Source organism: Lissotriton vulgaris, chromosome 4_1, assembly GCF_964263255.1.
Source record: "Lissotriton vulgaris chromosome 4_1, aLisVul1.2, whole genome shotgun sequence".
Taxonomy (NCBI): Eukaryota; Metazoa; Chordata; class Amphibia; order Caudata; family Salamandridae; genus Lissotriton; species Lissotriton vulgaris.
The window spans coordinates 240,494,602-240,513,554 of NC_141691.1; the positions used below are offsets into that span (position 1 = coordinate 240,494,602).

The 18,953-nt window shown below is 46.5% G+C and overlaps 1 protein-coding gene across 1 annotated transcript in view; it reads left to right on the forward strand.

Annotated features, from left to right (window-relative positions):
• Nucleotides 1-18,953, forward strand: part of TBC1D8B (TBC1 domain family member 8B) — a 720,472-nt gene that overhangs the window by 568,576 nt on the left and 132,943 nt on the right. Inside the window, exon 14 of the mRNA XM_086967215.1 lies at nt 4,950-5,015. Within this exon, the coding sequence (XP_086823341.1) occupies nt 4,950-5,015 (66 nt within the window). The remainder of the gene's footprint in view (nt 1-4,949; nt 5,016-18,953) is intronic.

The following is an 18,953-nucleotide window of genomic DNA, read 5'->3' on the forward strand; positions in this document are numbered from 1 at the left end:
CAACCGTCGATGCCTAGCGAATAAAAAATGGTGTCTACAGCCAGAGGTGGTGGAAGGTCTCTTTCATCAGTGGGGAGAACCTTGGTTACATTTGTTTGCCTCTGAAGAGACCGCGCAGGGTCAGCAATATTGCACGTTGGAGTTTCTAAGGCAGCTATTGCTCGGCGACTTTATTCGTCGCAAGTGGAGCCAGAGTTCTGAAGAAGATCAGGAGAGACCGGGCCCAAGTCATTCTTGTGGCTCCGGACTGGGCGAGGAGAGTCTGGTATCCAGAGCATCTGAAGATGAACATTGATCCTCCGGCCAGCCTGCCCCTTCGGGAGGATATACTGTTGCAGCAGCAGGGGAGGGTTCTCCACCCGAACCTGTCAACTCTGCGCCTCCATGCGTGGAGATTGAGCGGCGGAAGTCGATAGCTTTTGACCTTCCTCCCGAAGCATGTAACAGTATTTTGACGGCAAGGCGGCACACCACTAAGATGGTATACGTCTGCCGTTGTCAGAGATTTGTATTATACTGTACAGAAAGGTCTATTGAACATCTTTCTGCTTCTCTTTCTAATGTTTTTATTCATTCTGACCCTTGCCCAGCCCGGCTGTGCCTTTGGAACTCTCAAGTGTTACCTTTCTGATTTTTTGCGGCTGCCAGACCAGTCTTATCTCTTTAAGTCTCCTATTGTACTTAGATTTCCAAAAGGGCTGGCTCACTTCTTTCCACCCACGCCCTTTGTTATGCCACAGTGGGACCTTAATTTGGTACTCACCTACTCAATGTGTGCTTCCTTCGAGCCATTACATAACTGTCCCCTCCGGCTGTTGACTATCAACACAGCCTTTTTAATGTCAATTATATCTGCCTGGAGGGTGAGTGAGTTGCAGGCTTTATCTTGCTCGTCTCCCTGTCTGATGTCAGTGTTGCTTTGCCCTCGGGTTTCCTTTTTTTCCAAAGGTTGTGATGCCATTCCATCTGTATCAATCCATTGCGTTGGCCCACTCCTTTGCTCTCCTGCATCCCTCTAAAGTGGAGGAACGCCTTCACCACCTGGACCCAAAAAGAGCGTTGTCTTTCTACCTTGACTGCACACAAGAGTTCTGGATGGACTACCAACTCTTTGCGGGGTACGTGGGAGCAAAAAAGGCAAGGGCAGTGCAGAAAAGGACCATCTCTCTCTGGGTCGGTCTCTGCTCTAAGATCTGTTATGTTCATGGAAAGGAGCAGCACCCTGAGGGATTAAAGGCCCATTCCACCAGGGGAAAGGCTGTGACTACGGCCTTGGCTTGGGGTGTCCCAGTCCTGGACATCTGTTAGGCAGCAACGTGGGCATCTTTGCATACGTTTGAGAAACACTACTGCCTGGACAGTCGGGTCTACAGAGAAGGGAATTTTGCCTGCTTGGTTCTGCAGGACTTTCTAGTTTACGGTATTGGTCCGCAGCCCACCGCCGGGATGGTATGACTTGGTTATCTCATTCAAAGGTAAGGAATCTGCAGCTAGACTTCTCTATCAGATGAACAAGTTACTTACCTTCGGTAGCGCATTATCTGATGCAGATTCCTTATAGCTGCACCTATGCCTCCCCGCTTTGTGGACTTATATTGTAGAGCTAGGATTACTCCTCCTTTCAGGGCCCTAGTTTTGCACACAACTACGTCAGGTAATTTGTGGCTCTGCACTCCTGGCGTGGAAAAAATGTTAAGTACTGACATCCGCTTGCCTGGGTGGCGAGACATCATAACTGAAGCTAACGACGCAGTCACGTGGAGCCGAATGGAACCACCCGACAGCGCACGGAAGGGGTATTGCTCAGTAAGTTTCCAGATCCAGCATTACACCTAGGAATTTTAAAGGTAAGGAATCTGCAGCTAGGTTGAGTCTCTACTATATAATGCATTACCGAAGGTAAGTAATTTGTTCTTTCACAGGAAGTGTGTTCCAGATCCTTGAAACATTGATTTTGAAGAGCTAGAAATTGTGTTTTATCTTGAAGTGTGGGGTAACATTTGTTAGTAGTAGTAAACTATTAATGCATTCTCAAATAGATAACAATGAATGAGCGACACATGAAAAACTAAGTTCTAGAGAAGATCATACAAATTCGTTCAAAGAGAAAAAAACAGTCATTAATTTATTTTTAAAAAAATATTAAAGTATTGATAATTGGCAGACAGACTCCATATATGCTGTATTTCAATATTTCATCAGTTTGTTGATTCTATAGAAAACAATAGTTAATAGCCTCCTTAATTGTTCTAAAACTCATTTTGTCGAATGATGCCCGAAAATACGTTTTCCTCAATGTTAGCTGCTTTGGAGAAAGACCACTATCTGGGGTTTCTACTTTGTGCCCCTGCAAACAACATTCACTCTACCCTTTGAGTTTTAAATTCCAGGTTCCCTCGAGCTAGGGTATTTGTATATAGACTAGTCTAAATCTAAAGTATTTCCCTTTTAATGCACCTTGTAGATTTGAATCAATGTATTCTTGATTTATTGAAGACTAGTACTCATGAACCAGTGCCATGTCCGGCATTTGTTTGTATTTACTTCTGAGATTCTTGGAACTTTGATATATCTTGATTTTTGTGTTCTAGTTTTTTGGGTGTTTGTTTCTTTAAAGTATGTATGTGACACAGGCAGCTTTGAACGGTCATCTATTTGGGTAGGCTATAAGGGCGGACATATGTGAAGTTAAAAAAACAACGTTTTATTGGTATCTATCTATTCAAAAGCACGTTTCAGCTTTAGTGGGATAATAATTTTTAGGGAAATAAGTAGTGATGTAACATCCATACTCCTGGAAAGGAATCATTAAGGCCTTTACCGTTTTAAAATCACGTGTAGTCAGTAGGTCGTTTAAGTTTTTATTTTGTATATGGCCATTGAAGTGCATATTTTAATTGAGTAAAACATCTAGGAATTTCTCCATAGATGGTTTTAATGGAGTGATATGTGAATTTTTATGGCATTACCCCAGTCTTGTTTATTGGCATTATTCAGTTTCATATATTTTTGTATTGGTCCAAACATGATTTTAAATTAGCTTTTCGCTTGACAGTCTTTGGGTACAATTGCGAATCTGCAGCATATGTAAAGTCTCTATCAACCTCACACTTCATTACCATGAACATCATTTATGAGGCAGAGTGGTAGATATAATTCACTTGTAAATGATTCATTTTCGTGGAGGTGGCTGAACGGTCTATTTACTCTCAAAATAGCCGTGGATGCAGGTTCTGATGGTCAGTTGTAGTTAAAACGTGCCCCATGCACCAGCTTGCACTAGTTTGTAGTACATGGATGACTGATTCCGTAGAGCAAGAAAAGCAAGATGTGAACTTATTATTTATAAGACTTACATGTGACTGACTATCTTTGAAGTTACTATACCTGATATACATCGTAAGTGTGCATTGTTTAATGAAATCGGTTTTCTTTTCCAAATCATTGTACTGCATGCAACTAATTGCTGTAGTTTAGCTAAGTATATCAGTAGTCAGGTGAAGAATGTGTCTGTATGAGACTTATGCAAAGAGTACAGAATAGTATTGTATTTCTGTTTTTATGAGATACTAATCTATAATGAATATATCTTTATGTAGGACAGCCATAGCTATGGGAGCAAAGAACGAGGGTGGGAGGGAGAGAGGTTGTGTGGGAATGGCTGACAGATAGTTTTCAAAGGTAGATACTGGGGGTTACTTTCTCAATGAGGAGGGCACTGGGATTCTGATAGTGAACACTTGACATCCTCTTAGGTGAGAACTTTTCTGATTTGGAAGAAATGCAATGAGTCTGATGTAAAGGGAGATGCTTTATTCCATCGCTTCAGTGCACTGCATAGATTGAAAAGGTTTGATTGTATTTATTGCACGTCCGAAGCTCTAGTCTGTTGTTTGACCTCTATTGTTGGATGTAAACTTTTTCTGAATGGTACACTCAGACACAGCTTTGTGAGTGATTCAGGCAATCTTAAAGAAACCGTGGACTTGCAGAACCAGCTAATATAGCTGCATCATTAGGGTTACATCATTATGTAGCTGTGATTTTGATTGAATTTCCATTGTCCCTTATTGTGGCTATTAGTAACATTTAATATGCGCTTCAGGGATGCCACAGTAGCTAGTTATGGTGATGCAGGCGAAGGCTTAAAAGGTGAGTTCCGACTGTCAAAGAAGCCCCTTTCCATAAGGGTGTAGTAATGTCCAGTAATAGCAGGAGTCAGATATTACACTTGTCCCTTATGGGGAGGTGTCCTTCCCACCTTGAGTGGTGGTTATTGCAGCAGGTCAGCTGCCTTCGAAATAGTCATGCAATTTATAATAATGCATGTAAAATGTTTAATTTCTGATGATTAAGGACGTCCCTTATAGTGAACCTTATCTGGACTTGATTACTAAATCTTGGGATAGGGCGCTATATTTTAAATTTAGGTTGGAGTTACTGCCAGTGGGGAAATTGACTGCCAGCTGGAAGGCACTTTCGCAATCAACACCATTTTGTCCCTTCTGTGTTAATAGGCCAGAGTCAGTCCCCCACCTACTTTTTGAGTGCCCAGCCTACATAGTCCCGCGCAGCATCTGGCTGAAGCCTTTGTGTAGGAGCCTCGGCACTAGATCCCACCTTGAGGCTCTACTTATCTTAAGATCCGACCCCCGCCCCCTGTTTGCTTGTTGCCTTGCCAAATTTTTGGGCTGGGCATGGCGGACCCGATCCTTGAGGCTATTAACCATGCCCTAAAATTCTCCCGCCTACTCTGTACTAATGCCCAAATCGTCTTTTTGTAAATAATGAATTGAAATGTTTTACTATTGTATTGAGTCTTTTTATCTTACTGTTTTTATTGTATTGTAATGCTTTTTAAGATATGTGCAATATATCGAAATAAAGTTTGTTTCATTCATTCATTCAATAATACATGTTATTCTTGGGTTTTGTCCTTTTTTTCCTAGATGTAATGTACAATGGAAGTTTTACTAACAAACTGAAGTTACTCTTCAAGCTGCACATACCTCCTGGTAAGAGAGCAATCATGTTTACAGATTTCGATTTGTTTGTTGCCATCTATAATTATAGTAAGAATTTGCTTTTTCATGTTTTTGCAGTTTTAAAAGGAAGGATTTTTATTTATAATTTTAAAGAAATAACTTCCTCATTTCCCCAAAACGCAGTGATTGTCTCTATGAACACCTGTCTAGAGCTCTGCAGCACCTTTTCCTTCTGCAGGTCTGCATGCTTACATGTACCCCAGATGATCAAAGCCATAGCTATCCAAGTACTTCAAAGAAGTATCTTTGAACCTCAAATCATTCGATTATTTTGGTCAGAAATTCCATTAAGTTCCTGATTAATTTGGCACTGTTTATCAATGTTGACACACCACGTACACGAGACATGATCTTCAACTTTTACTGATGCTGGTTATCGTGTACACTCGCCACTCGTCATCCTTGCAGGGAAGTTAATTTGATCAAAAATTGTTTTTTTAATTTGGGGGCAGTATTAGGCACGAGGATGAGAATATTGGTCCGGTACAGCTTGCATAATTTATCAGAGGTTGTGTAGGCCATATGCTCAAATGGACATTATATTTGCATATGTCCCGCATATATGCTACATATGTTGTCCAATTCACAGTAGGTTGTTCAAATCTATTTCAGTTGCCTCTCTTCCTGTATAGTTAATTGGGTTCAGTTTCCCTGTATCCAATTGCTTGATCAGGCATTGATAAATGTCTTCCAGAATGCCTTAAGTTTATTAACAACAAAAAGAACATTGGATGTTTTTACTGGGCATGTGTTCCTGGCCATTTGTCAGTCAAAATATCCCTAATTTGATCATTAATATCACACCCTGTATCCAAGAGACCATTTTCCTTAGCTAAGAATTGGAACAACTTCATTTCTATCCCGTTAGACTGATCATATTTCTGTTTACATATCTGTACCCCTATTTCCAACAATTTCCTGTTGAAAGCTCAATATCACCCCCATTCTTGGGAAATACCAGTGCAACACCAAAATCACAAACTAAACTGTATGCACCCTTCCGTTCCAATGTTCGGGTCAGATATGTCAAGCCGAGTAAATCTGAGTCAAAGTGAAATCATTTCTCCAACTTCACATGGAAGTGTACACTACCCACATCTTGCCAATACGTGAGCATATACAGCTGAGAATGACAGTAGTATGACTTAATGTAAGTTACTGAGAATTCTCTCTGAGTCATATTAAGCATGTGTATCCACATGAATGCGTACATACATACCTGCCTTCCTACCTCACCCCATAAATTAAATTCATATTCTGACCATGCATAGCATTATCAAAATAGCAAGGGGTAAGGGCTGGTATGTTTTGGACTACACTGAAAAAATTGAAGGCGCCTCCACTTGTATTTATTTAATATTTCAGCGCAAATGTTTTGCCAAAATGAAAGTTTTATTCTTATTAGTTAGATGAATAGTCAAATTTTCCAATTACTTTCTCAATGCTGAAAATTTGAAAATGTATTCTTAGTCGCATATGTGATATTGTGATATGCAGACATTTAATACATTGTTACAACAACATATACAGCATTCAACAGTATCCATTTGTCTGCAGCAGGTTTACTCTTATACAGTTGTCTTATGTTTTACGACCCACAAACCCATTGCAAACTGGAACCAGTATGTATCACTGCATTTCTAACCACTAAGCATTCTCACTCCAGTCCCGACCCCGGTCCAATGCGGCTACTGCCGATTGAGTGGAGGGCGGAGACCAGAACTGCCCACCCTCGCCAGTGATGCAGTTCTGGGTCGTGGAGGAGGCGGGCCCTTTTCACCGCTCCCCACCACTTAACTCGAATGCTGCCACGGACGCGCAGCAGATCGGGTGACTAGAGGGTTCTATTTTTATTTCTGCCTAGTGTGTCTAAGTGTTGTGGTGACTACACGCCGCTATTGCTGCTTTTAAAGATAATACTTTTTTAAGAGTTTTTAAACAATACTTTTACCTTGTACTTTTGCACATTTTGCACTTCTGGTCCCGACCCCGGTCCACCGCAGCTGCTACCAATTGAGTTGAGGGCGGAGACCGGAACAACTGCCCACCCTCACCTGTGGCGCATTTCCAGGTTGTGGAGGAGGCAGGAGCTTTTCACTGCTTCCCACCATTTAACCCGAATGCTGCCATGGACGTACCTTAGGCAGGCCCGTCTGCGCCTGTACGTCGCCAGGACCCCTGGTCCTGGACTCTCCGAAAGACCATTCTACACACGGGAGCTGCTGCTCGCCTTGCAACCCAAAGTGCCCTGCAAGAACTAAAAGTTGTATCATGACACCCCTCAGAAACAGTGTAATAACTGTGAATTTAAAGTCATACCAGGCCCCAAATGTCCTCATAAGGTCTCAGGTTCCACTCATATAAATTTATGCACGCTGGGAGGGCTGTCCTCGCACTTCCTCCATGCTGTGCTCCAGAGTTCTGCTGCGCGTTGGAAGGGCTGCACTGGCGCTTCCTCTTGCACTGAGCCCCAGAGGCCTGATACGCGCTTGAGGGGCTGACCTCGCATTTCCTCCTGTGTTGTGCTCCGGAAATCTGATGCACGTTAGAAGGATGGCGTTCGCTGGGAAGGCCTGAATTGCTTCTGCCTGCCTCCCTTTGCAGTAGCACAGGGCGGGGGAGAGGAGCTCCAGATCCTGATGGATGCACAGTGCACACGCTGAGACTCTTCATTTGTTTGGCATCCAAGGGCTGAGACCAGCGGGGGCAGGTGCAGAGGACTGCACGACCCAGAATCCTGCAGGGCGACCGACGGACCCACTGCCCCTCCCCCTTGACACCGGCGGGGATTTAATTAGCAGGCCTATCCCGCCAAGCGGGACGCGCGCGGGCGGGTGCCGGGCTAAGCCCGGCTAAAGGGCGGGCCATCTGGGGCCGAAAGGGCCGGGCAGGGCCACCCCATTTGCAGTGTGTTTTAAGGTTCACAGACTCCAGGAAGCCAGGTACGTGTTAATTATACAAAGTTTCGCCGACAAAAACACCATTGTAAGAATACTGCCTTCAAGCAACAAATCAACACCATTGTCAAAATGAGTAAACTAAGGGGGTAGTTGGAACACCAGATGATTTCTTTACAAGGGCGGAATCGGTGATTATACACGAGATATGGGCAACTGAGAGACGACTGTCCTTAGACCTTGCCCCGACACAACCTCGTTTGTCACCTGGAGGTACCTTGGACCTAACTTCGTCGTGCTGTCTAAAATCTTCCTCTGTGCCTCTAAGCCCTGATATTGTAGTCCCAAATACTCAGTCTCCACTTGCTTCTATTAACCAGGACCTATGTGCCCCTGCCAACAATACACAAGGGACTTTGAGTAAGATTGCCAGAGGGCGGACATTGGTTGCAACAGCTCTTGGGGGAAAGAAAAACGTGGTAAAATCAAACCAATTAAAGCTCAGGCAAAAAACAGACTCCAATGCAGGCATCCCGTGCAACAGTGATGGTAGCAGTGGCAATGGAATAACTGAAGCCCAGATGTGCAACTCTATTTCCACCCAGACTGAAGATCCTTGGGTTAATGGCCTTAATACCACCGAAATGGGGATCAAAATTTTAGACACACTGATGGAAGGATTTGAGTCCAGACTGGATGATGTGATGGACATTTTTGTTAGAAAACTTGATGTCCTTTGGGAGAAAATGTCTAAGAAACACACCGTGATAGCTAACACAAATAGGGGTGGGACCGGGGAAATTTCTTCGCGACCAGTGCCCAATGATCAAACAAATGGTCAAATTAACTGTAATGGTGACTCGCAATCCCGAAGCACAGCAGATTCTATAGTGCTCCCCCAAGCTGCCCTTTGTCATCAATGTGGGACTGGGGGAGCCCCTCCGGTAATAAACGATGGTCATATTAATGGAAGCAGCGGGTTGACGATAAGGAAGGACGGCATGGGTACTCACAAGGGGGGCAATAATCAGGGTAGGCAGCCCAAGCAGGCTGATGTTCCGGACATTTCAGATTGGATGGCAAACAACTATTTACAGCTTAATTCGGCCAAGACTTAGGCGCTCGTGGTTGGCCGTGATACCCAATCAATGGTGGCCAGTGACTTTGGGCACTCCTCCCCTACCGAAAAATGCAGTCAAAGATTTAGGGCTTCTTATTGACACCACCCTTTCATTTGAGCCTCATACAAAAAAAGTGGCCGGTATCTTTTTTGGCCTACAGCGCAGCTTAAAAACCATTCTGGGATTCTTTGACGCTGCCACCCGCCAACTGATAGTTCAATCAGTTGTCCAATCGTGCCTAGATTACTGCAGTTATCTTCTGCTCGGTGTAAAACAGTTACTGCAAGACTCCAACGGGTACAGAATGCAGCAGCACGTACTTTGTTTGCCCTGCCAAGGAAATGCTACGCCTCCAATCTCCTTCACTGTCTCCATTGGCTGCCAATCAGACAGTGTCCAGTTTAAAACCCTCTGCACAACACAAGATAGTACATGGCCAGGGCCCCCATATCCTGCAGGGACTATGCACCCCTTATGTTTCATTGCGAGCATTGCGCTCCACTAATCACCATCTGCTGTGTGTTCCACAGGTCTGCCGGGGAAGAGCCAGGGGTCGCTCCTTCAAAGCTCAGGCCCCTGCGCTATGGAATTCCATCCCACTAGCTGCCCGCAGCACCCATGATCACAGGGCATTCAGGAAACTGATTCAAACTTGGCTAATCTCTTCCATTTAGCCAATTCTCCTCTGGTCACTTGGCCGCTAGAGCTGGGCAGCCATGCGCTCTATAAATAACCCTAACATAACATAACTCCTAATTCCTTGTGCCTCTTACTTCTATTTGCCTGCATTGGGGTTCTGAAATATACTAATCATGGGCACTTAGGATCTGCCACTAAGTATCACTGTTTGTATTCAAATTGTCCTTCAATCACATCTCGCCTTTGGATTCAAATGTGTATTGTCACAATCGTGTTATGAATTTGACACTGGAGTGTATTAATTGCAGACTCAAATCCTAAAACCAAATGTTCATAAACCGATGAGTAGTTCTTGTGCTACCAGCATTGTGATTTGCTTTAATTTGCTTTTTCCCTCCTTTTTTAAGTTCAATTTTGAAATCTGACTCCAGACGTCCGTGCAAGTTCCCATTTTGTGTACCTGAACTGGATTAATTCTCCTAATTCATTTGTTTGTAGCCAAAATATTAGCACATCAACAATTGTGTGGATTACACTAAATCTAAATATTTATTCATTTGGTTTAGTTTCTATGTTATACATCCAACCACCTTAATCTTACCAGTGCTTAATTTGTCAAATAATGAGTGCCTGTGCCCAAAGCTAGTGAAATTAAATACCGGTGTGCCAAATACTATGGCTGTGTAGTCTTGATTCCCACTCGTGCCTTTTTAATTCACTACTAGACACTCCCTTCCTTATCTCACTCTTGCAGGTTCCTGCTTTCTCCCTTTACAACGGTTAGTCCATCTTTCTCTTCCTCTGTCTTTCAGCTTCATTTTTATTTCCCTCTCATGCTCTAGGTAAATTTATTATGAGGAAAACTAAGTGCCTGTCCCCAAAACTTAGTGTCCTCAGCCCCCACTGGCAACCACCAGCTAAAATTAAGCACGGAATCTTACACAACATTTGACTATTTTTACTTTTTTAGTTCACCTCGTACTTTTCATTACTTCAGCAAACATCTGCGCATATGAATGTACTCTCCCTATTTTATAGTCTTTCTCATTGCCGACCTTTTCCATTACATTTTCTAGAATCTCATCGCTTTTTCTGGATTCTTGCTTAATTTGGACATTTATATATTATTTTTAGGTCTCTGCCTGATCCAGCGCATGCTGTGGTCTGGCCGAGATTCTAGTAGGTGCTCTGTGAAATGCTCTTTTTCCGGCGATCAGCGTACTATCACGCGCACAACCTTGCGCGTGACATGCACGCGATCACTTTCACTGCTGTGCGGCCGTGTGCCTTTCACGGCCCCTTTGACTCCGTGAGTCTGCGGTGCCTTCATGATCTCTTGTTTTTCCTACACCTGCACCCTCCATTCCGCTTCTCTCCCCCCGCCTCCGCACAGCCCTCTGTGGAGCTTTCCCCATCCCCTCCACATACTTTAACAATGTGTCGCGTGAGGGAGGAGCTACGCGGGCATCCAAGATGGTCGCGTGAGCAGAGGGCTCCTGAGACCCGCGCCGCCCTTCCTGATATATCCTGCACATATCCTGATTACTTCGACGGGCTTTTTGAGTACTACTCTTACTGATGCTGTCGATCCTTTTTTGGTCGAAATCGGACCTTGGGGACCAACTTTCTACTGTCCTCAACCTTCCGGCCTATCCACCGACGCAACCGGGGCCTCGCCTGCCTGTTATGGCCGAGCTCTAATGCAACAACAACGGCTACCTGACATCTGGCCCACCGGCGGTGTGCCACTTTCACTTTCGGTTTTCGGCCTCATCGTCTTTGTCTCCTCCTACTTTGACTTCGCCTGCCATTCTCACGGAGCACGCTATCCTTCATCGGGCTGCAAAGAGATCCGTGGCATTCTCTCTTAACATCACACCTCAGAGTTTTTTTTGGGCTCATCATCGCCCCGCCAACCTGGGCATCTTCGGCTGAAGCTGTATGCAACATGGCGACAAAACCCGAGGCGGAGAAACGCAGGAAGGCTATGACTCGGGGTGGGTCGATCCAATCTAATATGATCGAGCGCTATACCCAGCCAAGAGGCTCCCCTGGTGGTGCTAATGTTGGCTCTGAAGGCCCTCGAACGGACATGTCGTCTTCCACTGAGGTGTCACTCCAAGACCTTCTGGCCGCCATCTCTGGACTTAAGGCCGATATGAGTCAGCAATACGAGGCCATCGTGTCCAAGATAGACACGGTGGCTGTGGATGTTACTCTTATTCGGGCCGATTTGGCCAAGACGAACGAGAGGGTGAGGGCACTGGATTTGAAGGCGTCGAGCTTGGTGACCGACATGGCGGAGGCACAATCCGAGATTGGGAACCTGCGCTCCTCACACGACCTACTGCTTAGACGCATGGAAGATTATGACAATAGGGCCAGGCGGAACAACATACGCCTGGTTGGAGTGCCGGAAAGTGATGGTGCTGCCTCGATCGATCTACTGGTCGAGGAACTTATTGTCGCTAAACTCGCTCCGGTTGGACTCAGCAAGTTTTTTGCCGTAGAGCGTGCCTATCGTTTCCCAGGAGGTCAAGTGAAGCCGGGTGGCCCGCCGAGGCCCATCATCGCGAGGTTGTTTCATTATCGCGACAGAGACGCTATCCTGCAGGCGGCTCGTAAACACGGCCCGTTGAAATATGACAACAACTCTATCTCCATCTATCCTGACTTCACTCCCCAAGTGCAGCGACAGCGGTCTGGATTCCTCGGAGTGAAGCGTCGCCTAAGGGAAGGGGGACTGAAGTACGCCATGTTGTTTCCAGCTCGTCTGCGGATAGAGTTCAGGGAACGAGCTTATTTCTTTGATCAACCGGACCGTGCTAATGACTGGTTGGACTCGCTGCCTACAGAGGATATGGAGAGTGGGGGCCCTGGTGGTGCGGAAGGTGGCGCAACGGCCCAGGAGTAATGTGGGCCCCCGAAGGTCCGACCTGAGACTATGGACTATGTTGAGTAAATTTACTGTGAGATCTAGGTTTATGCCTGGGGCGGTGCGGTGCGGGTGATTTCTCCCTTCCTCCTCGGGGTGTTCTTTGTGTAGACCAGATGGGGCGACAGGCACACTGCAGTTTGGGGTGGCTTTTCAGTCAGCAGGGGTGCAGGGTGGGGGGTGTTGTAACGGGTTCTTGGTTGGGGGATGGTTCTTGGGGTCTGGGTTGTGTTTTGTTCTGTTTGTTCTGTTCTCTTTTTCATGGTATTTCACTGATTGCAAGTATTCCGGCACTGGGGTTGTGGGAGGGGGTCGGGGCAGATTGTCTTTGCTGTGATGGGGGGGGTGAGATGCAGGTTCTTTCATGGAACGTCAACGGTTTGGGTGACAGAATCAAACGGGGCATTGTTTTACAGTTTCTGAGGCGCCATGCCCCTGATGTTGTATTCCTTCAGGAGACCCACTTGATCGGGAATGCCTGTAAGGCTCTCGACCGTCGGGGCTATCGTTTGGTGGCTCACGCTGGTTTTACTTCTGGGTCCCGGGGAGTGGGTATCATGGTGAAATCCTCTCTAGCTCTTGCAATTGACGATGTTACATTGGACGATCGGGGGCGGTATGCTGCTGTCTCTGGGAGGTGGGAGGGTAAACCAATTGTGTTAGTGGTTGTATATATTCCCCCGGGGCTGCAGGCTACCACCTACGCCGACCTCGGCAAGACCCTTCTTGGTCTCCCAGATGGATTGTTGATCATGGGTGGGGACTTCAATTCTGTTATGTCTGGCGAATGTGATCGGCTGCCTTCAAGAGTTCTACCGCCTTCCCAGATGTGGCTTAATGAGATGGCCGATACCTTTGGTCTGGTGGACGTTTGGCGTTCACTACACCCGTCTCTCCTACAGTATACCTTCCACTCTGGGGCGCATGGCAGCTTGTCTCGTATAGATTATTTTTTTCATGCTGACTTCCACTCTGTCCACCGTCCGGGAGGTTCGCCATCTCCCACGGGGTATCTCTGACCATTCCCCCTTGATGATTAGAGTCTCGGTTGGTGGTTTGCTTGGTAACAGGATTCCCCCTGTCCCCCCCTGGCACTTCCGAAACCCCCGGCTACGCTCTGATATGGTGAAGGCGATTGACTGCTATTTCGATGAAAACATGGGCTCTGTCACCTCCCCAACTGTTCTGTGGGAAGCCTTTAAGACAGTTATTAGGGGCTCCGCATTATCTCTCATTGCTGCTGAGCGAAGGACTAAGAGGGAGGCTGTTCAGGCCCTGGAGACTGAGATCACTGCGCTTGAAAGTGGGCTGGGTGCTGGAACTGAAACAGGCGGACTACAGGGCTTGTGTCACTGATGCTGCTAAGTTGATGCGAGAGAATCAATTGGGCCGGCTTTATGATGTGGGTGACAAAGCTAGCAAACTCCTGGCATGGCTGGATAAGGCTGAACGAGCGAGTCGTGTTGTGCCTGTTATTGTTCGCGAATCTGGTGTGACTGTCTCCGACCCTGGCGCGATTGTTGATTGTTTTGTGGACCACTTCCGGAAGGTTTATACCCCGGTGAGTGATCGTGATGAGGCTGATTCCAGGCTGTTATTGCGTGATATAGCTCTCCCTACTGTCTCGGAAGAAGACGGCCTTGCTCTGGAGGCTCCCTTTACCGTGGACGAGATCGCCCTCGCCATCCGATCGTTACGCTCGGGTAAGGCGGTGGGCCCGAACGGGTTGCCCATTGAACTCTACAAACTCTGTCCAGACAAGATGGCCGCTCATATGCGCAGCATGTTTCTCGATGCGCTTGAGGCTGGTAGCCTCCCACTAGAGCAGCGCTTAGCTGCCATAGTGGTCATTCATAAGGATGGCAAACCTCGTGACCACTGCGCCTCCTACCGTCCCATTTCTTTGCTAAACGCGGAACCCAAAATCCTTGCCAAGGTTCTGGCCAATCGGTTGCTGAAGGTGATTTGCGATTTGATCCATCCGGATCAATCCGGTTTCATCCCGCACAGGAACACGGCCCTTAACCTTCGTAGGCTTCATGGTGTTCTCGCGAGGGCTGCAACTCTCGCGGAGCCGGCAGTGGTGGCCTCCCTGGACGCCACTATGGCCTTCAACACCATCGAATGGCCCTATCTCTGGGCGGCCCTCGCCAAGTTTGGCTTTGGCCCTAATTTTATCGCCTGGGTCAAGCTCCTCTACGCACAACCACTTGCTCAAATTGTGGTAAACGGTAGATGCTCTGACCCCTTTCCATTAGGCCGTGGCAATCGTCAGGGCTGTCCGCTTTCCCCGCTCCTATTCGCGCTGGCGCTTGAACCCCTTGCGGCGTGGCTGCGGTGGGAACCCTCGATAAAGGGGATTCGGTGGACACCAGATCTCGAGGATCGCGTCTCATTGTATGCCGATGATATCCTCCTTTATCTCACTTCCCCCCAAAAGTCTCTTAATGTCCTCTTCGACGTTCTTACATCCTTCGGCAAGAACTCCGGGTTGGTCATCAATTGGACCAAGTCCTGTGTCTACGCTATAGCCGGGACTCTACCACCTTTGCCCCGCAGGTTCCCTATTTTGGGTGTCGACGGACGGTTTCAAATATTTGGGGATTCATGTCTCTACGGTCTCCTCAGTCCGATATGAGCGGAACCTGTATGCTCCGCTCCGCCGACTCAAGCAGGATGTGAGAAAGTGGCGTGATCTGCCCCTATCTCCATTGGGTCGAGCGGCGCTCTTTAAAATGATGTCGCTCCCCCGCTTTCTTTATGCTCTACAAAACTTTTTCGACCCTGTCCCTGCCCGCTACTTTTGCGAGGTCGAGAGTCTGCAGCGACAACTGATTTGGGACGGTCGCGCCCGTATTGCACTGTCCAAGCTCACCCTCTCTTGGTACGATGGGGGTATTGCTTTGCCGGATATTAGACGATATTATTGGGCCTCACATCTGAGCGCTATCAATCATGCGACGTACTCTTCGGACCCTGCTCCCGCCTTTGCTCTGGACAAAATGTTGTTGCCCGGTGGCAACTTTAATAGGGCTTTGTACTCAAAATCACCCATCCGTCTCTTTACAGGTCCCACGAAGTGTGCGGTGCGGGCCTGGAGAGATGCTACTGTGGCCACGGGCTGGGGTGGTAAGCTGACGCGTATGACGCCGCTGTATGACTCGGATCGTTTGGGCAGCCTGTGGAAGACGAAAGGGTTTGATAAATGGGACATGATTGGGATTAGTAAGGTGGAGGATCTGTGGGCACGGGGTGCGGTGAAATCCTTCGCTCTTTTGAAACTGGAATACCGGCTCGATGACAGGGAACACTTTCGGTATCTGCAGATCCGGCATGCCTTGTCATCCGTCTTTCCCCCTGGTACTGTTATTCCGCAGTCCTCCCCCTTGGAAGATCGTGTCTTGGACGGACATCTTCCCGATAGCACGATCTCCTTGATATATAAAAAGCTCATTAACAATAGGGCTGACCAATTGGAGAAACTTTGCGCTTCTTGGACTGCTGACGGGCTCGAACTCGACGACGAGGACTGGCAGTCTGCTGTGTCCTCCCCCAAGGAGGTGGCTATTCCGGCTCGGCTTCGTTTTGTCCAGCTGAAGATCCTCCACCGTGTGTATGTGACTGGAGCGCGTCTGGTACAAATGGGTCTAGCTTCGGATGGACGATGCAGGCGTGGGTGCGGTATGGACGGTACCTTCCTCCATATTTTGTGGGAATGCCCGATGGTTTCGGCCTTTTGGTCTAGAGTGCATGATGTTATGGGACGTGTCACCAGAGTCCCCCTCCTCCCTGAAGCACGCCGTTGCCTGCTCAATGTGTGGGAGCCTTCGGATTGCAATGCTGCTCAGACGCTCTGGGTCACCTTGGGCAATATGGTCGCGAAGAGAGATATAGCTCAGCTTTGGGGCTCCCCTAGACCACCATCGCTAAGTACCTGGAAGGAGAACATGGACTGGTGCATGTTTCGAGAAAAAACGGTATATGAGGCACGTGGGCGTCCCAGGAAGTGGTCCAGGGTCTGGGCTCAATGGAATTCGTATCGTGGAGATATTTGCTCCCCCCCCGCTTGACTATGCTGCTCCTCTCCCCCATGATTAACGTTCCGTTTCTTGTTTCATTTCCTCTTTGGTCTTTTTCTCCTTTTCCCCTTCATGCTCGCCCCCCCTCGCCAGCTGCGCTCCTCTACTTATCGGTTATGTCTTCCCCTCCCCCCCCCCCTTTCTACGACCCTTGCCAGTATGATACCATGTGTTTGTGTGTTGTTGTTTTTCTCTACAAAACCATAAAATTAAACCTTTCGTATCCTGTTGGGTATGATGCTATGTTCCATATGATAATGTATGCTCAATAAGATTGCTTTAACGGCGTACTGTCTCCTAATCTCTTCTTATGTCCCGTCGCATGTGTCATAGCGGCCGGCCCCGCTGGGTTGTAGGCAGACGCTGTGTACTGTGTTTTTATAAATAAAGGTTTAAAAAAAACCAAAAAAAAAAAAACAATGTGTCGCGTGGCAAAGCCAGGATTAGCATCCAGGTCTTGTGGTTGAACGGGCGTCAAACCAGTCGAGCAGCTTTCCCAACATGGTTGCTCTTTATTTTGTCTTTTTAGGAACTGGTTTCGAGCTGCATCTGTTCCAGGTCTCTGAGACAATGTGCTGTTTCTGCCAGCATTGTGCCTCAGTGTGGGGTATCACGGCCGAGGCTTGAAATCAATAATATGACGAAGTACAGCACGCAGTACAGCACTCGTACACGTATCCGACTGTTGCTGCTGCACTTCTGTTATGGACTTTAATAATATTTCATAATTAGTAACAGAGGGGATTTTTGTTATTACCGTGTAGACATTTGTTATGTTTCACGATGAGCCATTCCATTGATCCCAACTTCCTCACGAAGTACAACATAGAGAAACAAACGGAAGTAAGCTCAGGGTTACCATGGAGAAAAGAAAACCGTGTGTACCCACTTCATTGAAGCAGCCGCTGTGTGGTTCCTTCTGCTAGGAGCATATGGAATATCCTGTTGGGGCATTGCTTAACATCCTTTAGGCACGCGTGTTGTTGTTGTATCCTACAGAATTGTAAGGTGACCACCACCACAGTGTCCACCACCACCACCACATCCACCACCACACCCACCACCACGTCCACAACCACCACCTCCACCACCACTCCAAATACCACTCCGTGCCACATAATTACACACCACATAATTGCACTGCACTCAATGCAACATACACTCCAAATACCACTCCGTGCTACATAATTACACGCCACACAATTACACTCTACTGAATACAACTTAGACTCCACACAATACCACTCAGTGCCACATAATTATATGCTACATAATTACACTGCGCTCAACGCAACATACACTCCAAATACCATTCATTTCCAAATAATTACACAACACATAATTACACTACACTCAAAGCAACATACACTCCAAATGCCACTCAGTGCCACATTACACGCCACATAATTACTCTGCACTCAATGTAACATACACTCCAAATACCACTCAGTGCCACATAATTACACTGCACTCAATGCAACGTACAATCCAAATACCACTCAGTGCCACATAATTACACCCCACATAAATACACTCTACTGAATGCAACATACACTCCAAACAATACCAATCAGTGCCACATAATTACACATCACATAATTACACTCTTCTGAATACAACATACACTCCTCCTAATACCACTCAGTGCCACATAATAATATGCTACATAATTACACTCCGCTCAACGCAACATACACCCCAAATACCACTCAGTGCCACATAATTATATGCTACATCTTTACACTGTGCTTAACGCAACATACACTTCAAATATCACTCAGTGCCACATAATTACATGCCACACTATCTATCTATCTATCTATCTATCTATCTATCTATCTATCTATCTATCTATCTATCGCCCTCACTCTATCTATCGCATCCCCACAGCATCCCTCAGGGGCACCACAACATCACCATGCGCTACCACAGCATCACTGAACGCCACAGCATCACTCGTCGCCACCACAACATCACTCAGCGCCACCACAGCATCAATCTGTGCAACCATTCAACAACAACTGGTTCAAATATGTTCTCTCAATGTTTCAAGCTTTATTACAAATGTTACAAAAAGATGTTAATATTTCACTTCTGTTTTTGGATTTTTGTCACAATAAAATACACTGAACATAATCTTCACAAAAGTTATGTACAAAAGTTTAAGCTATTGCCAATATAAAATACAATAACTTTTATTTAAGTATTAATTATTTAAAAAAATTAAAAGCCATTGT